Source organism: Magnolia sinica, chromosome 12 (assembly GCF_029962835.1).
Source record: "Magnolia sinica isolate HGM2019 chromosome 12, MsV1, whole genome shotgun sequence".
Classification (NCBI taxonomy): domain Eukaryota; kingdom Viridiplantae; phylum Streptophyta; class Magnoliopsida; order Magnoliales; family Magnoliaceae; genus Magnolia; species Magnolia sinica.
In genome coordinates this window covers 30288959-30301453 of record NC_080584.1, presented here as the reverse complement: position 1 = coordinate 30301453, position 12495 = coordinate 30288959, and the positions used below count along the sequence as shown (strand labels likewise).

Here is a 12495-nt window from a genome sequence, read left to right as displayed (position 1 = left end):
ACTTAGGATTCTATCAATCCTTCTTCATGTGCCCGATCATGCCACAATTTCAACACTTTAACTTTCCTTTCCCCTTGCCCTTGGATTTGGACCTCGATCATGAAGATCCACTGTCCCAATCAGAATTTCTCCCCTTGTAACCAATGCATCTATAGAAGCACCCATGTCATCGTTTTCCTTTCTCATTGCCTTCGACTGAAGGGCTGAAATAACGGTCTCAATGCTAATGGTCATTCTACCAGTGCACAAAGAGTCTTTGAACAACTCACACGATGCTAGAAGTGAGTTCAGCAATATACATGCATTATCTTCATCTTTCATCATTTCATCCAAATCCAATAGTTTGCAAACAAGCCTATTAAAGTTATTGATGTGGGCCTCAACGTTGGGCCTCTTCGCCATCTTCAAATTGAACAACTGTAGCTTAAAATACAAACGATTTTCAAGAGACTTCTTCGCATAGATGTTCTCTAACTTTGCCCATGTATCCACCGCAGTCTTCTCTATCATAACATTATAAAGAACCTCATTCGTTAGACACAGCTGGATAAATATATTAGCTTTCGTATCTAAGTTGTTCCATTCTTCTTCTGACAGTTTCCGGTCGCTTTCTAAGGAGAGCTTCGTCCGATCCTTGATGAACTAGGATACCGTTCATCTTAACTTTCTATATTTCAAAATCGTTTTTACTGGAATGTTTTTCTAAATCGAATTTCATGTTAGATGTCAATGATACCTTGCTTTTAGATTTGATCTGCTTACCAATGTTAGCTCTGATACCACTTGTTGGGGAATTGCGGAAGCACACAGATACAAATTAAGAAAAGTGCACGCAATCGCACAACCAAGCCTAAACAAGAGATAGTCTTACTGATTCGAACAAGCCTCAAATCTCCTTCCTCAAACCCTAGTTATGCCCTTTAACCCTTAATACACCTTCACCCGATATATATACTATCACAACCGGAATAGGAAACAAATCCCGCACTTACGCAACTATGCACATGCGCTCGATGAGACCTTTGATGGCATCGACAACCCATCGAGGATTTGTCGATAGCATCAAACACCTTCGTTGCCATCGAGTAGCAACACGAATACGTTCCAGCAACCAACATGGATTTTCCGAATTTTCTCAATGGGATCGAGCATCTACTCGATGGCATCAAGTGGTTTGTCGATGTCATCGACAGACTCCTGTTACTGACATATTTAATACATCAACAACACACGCATCCATCCATCCAACCAACCATCCATCCATCCATATATACATTCATCCATGCATGCATACATATACGCACATACAAACTAGCATTTCATCATACAACCACGCACCCATAAAAAAATTTGAAATGTTTTTTAATAAATAAATTTATGGCAATATTGGTACATTAGCGATATTATCAAAATAGCGTTAATGCATTGGTGATACAAGCAACACATGAAATTTACATAGTCGAAAATATAGGGGATACAAGCGGCCCCTGGAATTTACACAGTCGAAAATATTTGTGATACATTAGCAATAACCATACATTGGCGACACTTACTGATATATCGCCGATACCTAGAATTTCTAATACAACAAGTGTTATTGATATCGCTGAGTTGGAGATACGGATAATATCGGGGAAATTATCAAAAATATCAACGATACTCACAACGATGGTCATGATTCATGAGCATACCTACATAGGTATAGCTATTATGGGAAAGTGTATCCAAGATATAAACATAGGTTTGGAGGTGTTTAGAAACAAGTGGCATTAGGAGCGATAGTGACAATTATAGTGTGACTGCCCAATGTTTGTTGTAGATATTTCTGGACCATGAGCCTTCTCTCTCTAGACCATGCTTCGTCTCTTATTCTCCTCTTATTTATTATTATTATTATTTTTCCTCTTTTACCCTTGGTTCCAAGCTTACTTTATGTAATTTAGAACATAATATAATATAAATAAGAATGGAGCTAGACATCCACCCTTGGTTTGAGTTTTTTGTCTCCCGAAGGCTTTTTTCCTCTCAGAAATGAATCGGCCGTAATGGCCGATATGTAACGGTAATGGTGGGGTTTGTTACGCGATACGGGGGCATAACGGGCGACGCCCCGATTTTGCTACCGTAACGGCCCTTACGGGCCTGTTACGGGTGAAACGGCCGTTACTGACCCGTAACGGCTGTTACGGGCCTTAAAAAATAGAAAAAAAATTAAAATAAATAAATACTTACCTTCTTTTTTCTTTCTTTCTTTTCTTCTTCTTCTTCTTCTTCTTGGGAAGCTGCGGCTGCGGTTGTGGCCGCGGTGGCCTGCTGCTGCTGCTGCTGCTTCTTCTTCCCCCCCTCTCTCTCCCTCTTTTTTCTTTTCGGTTTCCCTCTCTCCCTTTTTTTTTTCTTTCGGAGGTGTACCGCGCACCAACTGGGGGTACGTGTCATGCTAAGACGAGCGCTGACAGTCCTTGAGCTCCGAGTTGTACGAACGGTTCAAAGGAGATCAAAGTTACGTGGGCTCCACAGTGATGTATTTATTATATCTACACCATTCATCTATTTTTAAATATCATTTTAGAGCATTAGCCAAAAAATAAATCGTATCCAAAGATCGTTTGGACCACACCAAAAATAGCAGCGAGATGATGATTTTCACAGTTAAAAAATTCGTAGGCCCACCATAATGTTTATTTTCCATCCAATTTGTTCAAAAGGTCAAAAAGACCTGAATGAAGAAGAAAAACAAATTTCATATTGATCCAAAAGTTCTGTGATCCCAAAATGGGTTTCAATGGTAGACGTTCAATCCCTCACTGCTTTTTGCAGTGTGGTCCACTTGATAATTAGATCTGTATTATTTTTCGTGTCAAGCCTTAAGACAAGCTCGTCAAATGAATGGACGGTTTAGATATAACACATACCTCATGGTCAGACCCACAGGACTTGCTTGCGTCAAATGAATGGATAGGTACGCGTTACGCAGCACGTTGCACAATTTAATACAATGTACATGTGCCACATGGGCCCCACCATGCTGTATGTATTTTATCCATGCCGCCCATCCATTTTGCCACATCATTTTAGGTTATGATTTAAAAAATTAGTAAAATCCAAATCTCAGGTGGACCACAGCATAGGAAACAGTGGTTATAGAATGCTCACCATTAAAAATTTCTTAGGGTCCACTGTAATGTTTATTTTCCATCTAACCTGTTAATAGGGTCACACTAACGTGGATGAAGGGAAAACACACATGTCAGCTTGATCTAAAACTTTTGTAGCCCCAATAAATTTTTAATGATAGTCATTTAATTATTATTGTTTCTTATGGTGTGGTCCACCTGAGCTTTGGATCTGCCTCATTTTTGGGCTCATGCCATGCCCTAATATTATTTGACAAAATGGATGGACGGTGTGGATAAAACACATTCATCATGAGTGGGGTCAAAAAAACTTTGACACTCGTATGCTACACTTCACAATCTGAGTCCTACCCAATTTGGGCTCTTAAAAAATTGTACACGAGACATGTATTAACTTAAAATTTACCAATTAAATTATGGACTGTAATTGCTAACTGAAAATGCCAAAATCAATTTGTTTGAATAGTTTTAATTGTTAATTTGTGGACGCTTGTTTTTTAAAATAGGGCCTTCTGATTTTTTATTTTTTTTTCATGATTCACTATCCAATAAATGTCCACCAATTCACAAGTGGGATAATGCCAATAAATTGCATGAATTTGAGGCTGATTTGGGGCATGGATTGGTCCTCCAAGTCAGCCCCAAATTGGCAACGCGATCTACCTGAATTTAATTTCATTTTTTAAAAGAACTATTGGGAGAAATGATATCAAATTGTTAAGTATATAAATTAGATATTTAGAAAATTAAATATATGAATTTTGTAGTCAAATTCAGGTTATCTGGTTCATAAATTCATCAGACGGTCCGATATAACTTCTCACCAAAGAGTGGACCGTTACACCACCATAAACATGTTCCAATTTATAAATGAATGCATATTTGGAATGCTTAGAATATTCCGAATTTAATCCATATTTTTTCATATTTTTTTAGCAAAAAAAAAAAATTGCGCCGTTACGCCCCCGTATCGCTGTTACACCTCCGTATCCGTATCAATTTCGGAGGGCACTGTTATGCCAACCAATACCGATACGGGACACCTTGATCATAACAAAAAAGCTCCTAGGGTTTTCTCCTCATCCACCCTTCTTGATCTCCCTTTTATTTTCTCTATTTGTGCTTCTTATTTTCTCCTTTTCTTTCTTCTTCTTAGGTTTTTCTCTCAGTTTGAGATTCATTGTAGCCTAATCAGCAATTGAAAGTAATTAACGAGGAGGGATTTTGTGGCAGTTTCTATTTTTCTTTGAAGAGTTGCTAGACATTCAATTTTGATAAGTTTTTTAGTGTGTTTTTTCTTGTTTCTTTTAGAAACTGGTTTGTGGCAGCAAGGGTTTCCTGGATATTTTAGTTTGAACAGTTTTTGTAGGTTCTTTTCATCCCAACTTACAGAGATCCTTTTACAGCCAGCAATCAAGTATTTGAGATTGTTTTTCTTTTTTAAGATTATTATGATTTGTTGTTATCTGGTGAATTTATCCATAAGATCCCATTCTCCTCTTTGGTTGTTTGATTAGATGATACAGGGATTGGTGCCTTACTTATTTATTTTTTGGGTCTTTTTTTAGACGGTTGCACAGGCTATAGTTGGTTATAGCAGTTTTTTGGCATTAATTGGTGTGACTGTGAACCTTGATATTTAGTACTCTTTTAATTGTTTGGAATTAAATATGACTTCATCATTAACATTTGAGATAGTTAATGCCATCACCTCCAAGATGGAGAGGTTAATTGTTCACTCTTAAGAATCTTGGATTACATATTGCTACTCATAAAATTAAGTCCAACAATTATCTTCGATAGTCTGTTATACGAGCCCTAATGGCCATAACGGCCTTGTAACTATCAGTTTTTTTTTTTAGGAAGAAAAATGTATCAACCACACATCGAACCATTACGGGCCATATTTTCAAAAGGGGCATACATTATGTCCCCATATCTTACGTTACCATTTTTTAACACCATGTTTCTCTATGGACCTATAGTGTGGAGCAGTGTTCGAGTTGTCGTTATCGCTACAAGTTTCGCTAGCCAGAGATAAAGATACAATATCGTTATCGCCGATAATATCACCGATAACCGGAAATGGGGGAGATACATGGGAAAATGATTGAATTTTTTAGTGAAACTTAAGGAAATGTCTAAATAGAGATATTTGTATATTTACTAATAAAAAAATTGCACATGGAGTGCATACATAATAAGTTTTTATTTAATAGGAGCCTAAAACCATGTGTTGTTGTAAGAAATCAATCCAATAGGAACACAACAATGGATTAAATCCCATTAAATCAATGAATAAGCAAATAAACATGCATAATGTATGCATACATTACACATCAATGCATAAATAAAAATATAAGCGCGGCACAAATGCATGATGATCCAACCATCCAACAATCACATCCCATCCATCCAACCATCCATCCATTCATCCAACCATCCCATCCATCAATCCAATCATCCAAACATCCATCCATCAATCCAATCAATCCATCCATCCATCCAACATCTAACCATCTCATTCATACATCCAACCATCCCATCAATGATCCGAACATCCATCCATACAACCACCCCATCCTTCCATCCATACATCCATCCAACCATCCCATCCCATCCATCCAACCATCCATCGAACCATCTCATTCATCCAATCATCAAAACATCCATCCATCCATATCCATCCAAACAACCATCCATCCATTCCCATCCCAACCATCCATCCATTTAACCATCCAACCATCCATCCATCCCATCCAACCATCTATCCATCCGCCCATCTAACCGTCTGACCATCTCATCTATCTAACCATCCCATCCAATCATCCAAACATCCATCCATCCCATCCAACCATCTCATCGATCAATCTATCCATCTGTCCATCCAACTAAGATCTATCCATCCCATCCAACCATCTCATCGATCAATCTATCCATCTGTCCATCCAACTATCCAACCATTAGATCTGTCCATCCCATCCAACCATCTCATCGATCAATCTATCCATCTGTCCATCCAACAATCCAACCATTAGATCCGTCCATCTAACCATCCAAACATCCATCCATCCCGTTAATCCATCCCAATCATCCCATCCATCCATCCATCCATCTAACCATCCCATCCATTCATCCATCCCACCTAACCATCTATCTATCTATCCATCCATCCATCCGTCGAAACATACATCCATCCATCCATCCCATTTATCCATCCATCTAACCATCCATCCATCTACATCCATCCAATCATACAACCATCTTTTCCATGCAACCATTCATCCAAACATCCATTCATCCCAACGATCCATCCAACCATCCAACATTTTTATTTTATTTAAAAAAATATTTAAACAGATTCTTTTTAGCAAGTGTCCACCAATCAAGAGGTGCCATGTGTACAATTCCTTACTACCCGTGTATCAAGCATCATACACCGCCCGAGTAACATATAAGGCCTTTTAAAGACAACACCACTTTTCATGCTCATTTATTAAAATGTCAGAAAACAGCCTTTTCCTGGCTCATTTATTAAAATGTCATAAAACAGCTTTTCTAGGCTCATTTATTGAGAGGAGAGACGGCCTTTGTAGCTCATTTTTCAAATGAGAGAGAGAGAGAGAGAGAGAGAGAGAGAGAGAGAGAGAGTTGCAGCAGATAAAGAAGAAGAGGAGCTTCTGATGAAATTCCCTCCCCTTTCTCATTTTTTCTATTATTTTTTATTTTAGGCTGTTTATTCGAACAACAATTTGCTTTCGAGATGGTGCGATAACTAGCGAGGAAATGCCGATTTCTCCACCAAATCGAACCTCTAATCCAACGTGCATTCGTAAGAACTGCTGAAAATGTCTGTTTAACTAAGATCCAAAAGAAGAAGAAGATATTTCGATTTTTTTTTTCATAATTTCAGAGGTATTTACGGTCCTTGCTAACTTGCGGGTGTCGACATCCAGCGAAAATATCGCCCATTTTATCAACTCCTCTCGACTTTTGTGGTAGATAAGCACAAATATTGGCAATAAAATGATGTTTTATTGATACTAGTGATAATATCGCGATAATATCGACGACATTTGGAAGAGAAAAGATACAAGTGGTGTTCATTGTCGCAACTCCTTTGACAAACGATATTATCGGCGATAAAACGATATTATCATCGACAATTAAAACACCAGTGTGGAGAACAACATTTGGTACTATTCTCTTATAGGAGATAGATCAGGAGAGCCCTTATCAATCAAAGAGGGAATGGCATCAATTCTTCTCATCAAGGACACGCAATCGCCACATATGATCTAAACCTTTCATATTAGGGTAGTATATAGATGGAGATTCAATATTGGATTAATAAAAATAAGGTTTCAAAAGTATCTACACTTCCATCTTTTGAACATTCCTACAATTTCCACATGAGCAAACCATCACAATTGCTCCCCATGATCAAATAACGGTTTTCCTACATTTTTTGTGGTTGTAAAAAGCCATTGTCATATTTTTTAATAGCAGACCGATGCATGACATGTGATCTAACCATTTGGAAGCAAGAGATTATTAACAGATTAATCAAAGTCAAATATAATAACATGCCGCTTTACCATGATTAAAAGAGTCCCAAATAGATAATAAAATTCAGATTTATGTTAATTCACGATCCCACACAAGCATAAACCACATAAGCATGAAAATCTAAGGCCCAATGAGGGATTGGAACTCTTACGTTAGCATAGATATGGTTCTGATTCCATGGGTAGGTTTGCACAATTCTAGGGGTAGGATTTTAAGGGCTTTTGGGAATTTTAGGGAAAATGGAAGATTTAGGATTTGGGAAGTAAGGATTTAGAGTTTAGGGTTTTGTAGGGAATTGGGGAATTAGGGTTTCGTACGGAATTAGGGGATTAGGGTTTTAGGCTAGGGTTTATAAAATAGGAAGATGAATTGAAGAAAGGAAAGAAAATGGAGCGAATGGGGCCTTATCCGCGCGTTTGGCTGTTGGTGACGAGTTGGGTTTGGAGTGATGGCTAGAAAAAAGATTGATTTAGGTAACGGGTTTAGGTCTAGAAGGAAAGGGTAAAGGGATTTAGGGTTTATAGAAGAAAAGCAGTAGGGAAGAAGGACTTGAGAAGAGATGATGAGAATTTATAAAAAAAAAAAAAAAAAAAAAAAAAAAAAAAAAAAAATTTAAAAAAACAAACAAATAAACTAACTTTTAGAAGAGAAAAAGATAGAGATGAAAAGGACTAGGCTTCACACCTTTGGATTCACACCAAATAGTCTCTTTTCACAAGAGAATCTCAAATCATATGAGAGTTCTTTCAAGCAAAAGAGTTGTTTTTCATTCCGTTATTTTAGTCTAAGCCATAAATTTCTCAAGATATGACCATGTATCAGTTATACCTGGATGACAAAAGAATGAAACTGAATTGTTAATAAAAGATTAATGATATCTAAAGGGACAGTAGATAGGTCAATTTCAAGATAAAACTAACTTGAACTCCACCCCAATTTGCTTGGGGTTTTCAATAGTTATTAGATGAACAACTGTAGGCTCAAAGAAAGCTTTACAAGAACGATTAACAGGATGTTGAACAAACAACAGATGAAGTTATTTTCTCTTTAGTTTATTAATCACTTGGTTTAGTGTCAATTTGGTAAGGTTACCCCTCAAGGATTAAAAATAAAAGGCAAGACATGCTGTTTGTGCTGGAAATTTGGGAAAGTGCATAATTTGCACTATAGGACATAATTATAGGTCAGTTATCTTTAAAGAAAAATATAAGTATAGGTCCATTGCTACTTGGGGAGGAGACTTCATTGATGGCAATGCAAAGGACAACAACTAATGCCTTTTTACTTCACAAAGGTGCAAGTTCAACCCAGAAGACAGTAGTTATGCCGGACATGTATACTTGATTTTGCAGTGGATCTGATAATATAACCTTTGCCAAAAAGATGAGACAAGTTATTATGCAAGTGAACCTGTTAGTAAAAAGGGGCAGCAAGATGGATTTCCATTTTTATAATTGGATATCCAAATTTGGGTTTACACAGAAGGTAAGTAGGGGATGGAGAGTAATCAAATGCCAAAAAGTAGAAAAGGCTACTATCACTTCTGATGATGCATCTTGGGCTTCCAATTGGGGCAAGGCTTCATCTGGAGTTTTTTTAGGACTCATTCAATGAACGGACCAAGAAAGGTTAGCACTACGTCATGAGGAGGGTACTAGGCTTATGACTAGATTGAATGAGCGTCGTTTTAATTCCTCATCCAAGAATAAGAAAATTTGGAAATGGACTGCTAACAAGAAACTTATCAGTCCCTGAGATCCTTCTTATGCGTGCTATCTAACCACGAGGCAACTGTATCGACGTTGGCCAAAGTTTAGAAGATTTACGCCCCTACAAGGGTCTAAGCAATTGTCTGGATTGCCACAGCTAATAAGGTCCTAAACATTGAAAACCTCGATATGAGGAACATTGCTATCCCTAATGGGTATACCAAATGAGTCAGGAATAACTTATTTCATCATTGCAGTGTTTCTTTGGATGTGTGGAACCGCATTTATTTTCCCTTTGGGGTAATTTGGAACTTTAATGGAGACATCTCTAAACTGTGGCTGGTCAACAGGGTTGTGTTCTCATATGGAAGATGGTGCCACCGGCAATCATGTGGGTCATTTGGAAAGAGTGAAATCTCAAATTTTTTAAGGGAAAGGGGATTCCATTGAAGCATTAAAGCAGAAAATCCTCTCCATGGTTGGGAGCTGAGCTAACCTCTTCCAGAGTTTAAAGGAATCCAGATCTCCAACCTTACAAGGAACTGGAATTTGATAATTCAAGGACCAGCCTGATTTGAGGTCACCTGCCTTTCTTTTGGATATTATGATCCAAGAAGAGATTCAAAGCAATCGATTGGATGAATCAAAGCCTAAAGGATAAAAGTAGCAGCAGGAACGTTTGCATATTGACAATATTGTTGACCATCCTCCATTTAATGGAGAAAAAGCGGATAAGTTTTTATTCATCAAGATCTAGTAGTCTTCCCTATCCTATTACATTCTTTCCTTCCTGTATGGATTGAGGAACGTGTACATGAGGCTTTGATGTTTAAGAGATACTTTTGTAGATAAACAAAGAAATGTAAGATCACCAAAGAGATTAGGAAGCTGATTCTGGGAGGTTCTATGAGGATTTCTATCCTGATAAACAATCTGTTAAATCAAACCGACAGAGAAATGGGCATGGAGAACTACCAAGAATAGAGTTGTATCCCGTTTAACTCTTTTGTATTGGGGGATCATTTCCCTTGTCAATTCGCTTTTCTCTATGATCTTCTAAAATAATTAAAAATTTATCCTCTCCTATCCAACTAGGAAGTACTGAATGCATAATCCAGACAATTAGTCAACTATAAGTAAAAGATGAAGATGAAAGGATCTACATGAGATTGCGCCAATTTTTTTTTACAATGAATTGAATGCTTTTAGATGATAAACTATGCAAGTAATGACCTGATTATAGAGCGAAAGAAAAACCAGTCGCAGTTAAATCTGGTACGAGTGAACTTACAAGAACACTCGTGATAATCTAACTGGCAATTCATAGTGATAATGGATAAGTCGGCAAAGACATGAGAAGCCCACCTGTACTCAGGTGCACTGGCTTGATTTGATCGATGAGTTCTTCCAAACTGTTGAATCGCTCGATCAGCACTCCAGGGAAGTTCAAGAGTTAAGTGAACCCTTCTTCTCTGGTAAGCAAAAGTCACAAGCACACAATTTGAACAGAAAAGCCAGCTCGAGTTCTAGAAAGCAATTTTCAGAACTCATCGTATAATAGGAACAAAGTGAAACAATGTTTCAAAGAATTAGAATATGGAGAAGATCAGACAACCAATGTACCTGATTTTTCGCCCTTCTATCTGCTTGCAAAGAAACACCAGCTGATCCGGCTTCAGAAATTATAGCAACCAGTTTCTTACCATCCATAAACAGTTGCTTCTCATTCATATTGACCATTTCCATGGCAACATCCTTTCTGGAAACAATTACAGCATTTCAGAGACTGAAGAACAATTGTAAAGCTAGGACAAATACTAGAGCATCCAGACTCACGTGTTCCTCGCCTGATAAACCACACCTTTTCCACTAGTAGCCCTAACTAGCATACCCCGCCTGCCTGTCATTTCTGCAACATTATCAGGGCCTCCAAGCTGCATATAAACATGGCAAGTAGTAGCTGTTTAGATAATTGATAGTCCTGATGTTAGGTTATCAAAACCAACACTAACGAGTTCAGATCACAAGACCAATTCTAATAAACAGAGTTACAATTGAAACCTCATTTAAACAAATAAGTATATTAACCATAAATGGAAAATGAGAATGATGCAGGACATGAAATTCAAATATGATGTGCAAGAATTCAGGCTTAAGATCACATTAGTTCAAAAACAAATACACAAATTCCATATCCCACATGAAAGTCCAAACATTCAATTAAGGGGAATCTATGCAGGTCCAGGCCTACACAAGCTAGGGCTGGAACAATAAAAATTATAAGCCAAACAATACTCAAAGGAAAATAGAATTGAGCCACACATGCATAGTAATCAGTCCCTAATCCAAGGGATTCATCAATTTCAATTCAGAGAACCCTAGGGTAAGAAAAGTGGCATAAAATTGGAGATTTGAGTAATTTAGGGTTAGGTTTATGGAATTTGGGTGAAAGCGGAGTGAAAGAGAGGAGAGACAAACCAGATAAGTACCGCATGCGTGGACAACAACAATGGCCCAGACGCATGTGCGTGTGATCCCGGCCGCACGTGTGTGGGGCCCACTATTTAGAAAAAGGCTACCTTGGCCCTGGTCGGCTAGGGATGGACTCCAAAACCCCCTATATCTCAGCTCGATCCGATGCACGGTTTGTGCGTGGTACTCCGCCCATAATTGATTCCTTGACCAACTCCATTCATTGGTCTATCCTCCAGGCCACCTGCCTGTGGTTGGACATCTACCCCAATGGTGGGATTTGTCCTGGCGATGGTCTTTAGTCGGGTAATGTGCACATCAAGTTGTTCAAAGCATTGGTCCATTTCCAAGTGCTTATCCAAAGACTCGATTTGCTAGGACAGCTTGTTTAGTGACTCTAGCAGTGTAATATCTTGGAAAAATCCGTACAAAGACCCGAGTTTCACCTCAGGCAAAAATCACTCAGGACCAAATCCTTTAGAAATTAGGCGAGAATTAGCTAGTGCTAAACTAGAGTACCTGTGAAATTAACACTAATCACTTTAAATATAATCTGCAAGACCTAAAACGTGCATAATCATTACTGCTACATTACCGTAAAACTTAGGATC

General features: G+C 38.0%; 1 protein-coding gene across 2 annotated transcripts in view; it reads right to left on the bottom strand.

The window, feature by feature from the left end:
* The window catches only part of LOC131221176 (protein FORGETTER 1), a 171253-nt gene that overhangs the window by 40634 nt on the left and 118124 nt on the right, over positions 1 to 12495 (bottom strand). For both annotated transcript variants that reach the window (XM_058216344.1, XM_058216343.1), the window contains exons 18-20: positions 11249 to 11346; positions 11036 to 11171; positions 10778 to 10884 (exon numbers count right to left, since the gene is read on the bottom strand). In XM_058216344.1, coding sequence (XP_058072327.1) covers positions 10778 to 10884; positions 11036 to 11171; positions 11249 to 11346 — 341 coding nt within the window. The remainder of the gene's footprint in view (positions 1 to 10777; positions 10885 to 11035; positions 11172 to 11248; positions 11347 to 12495) is intronic.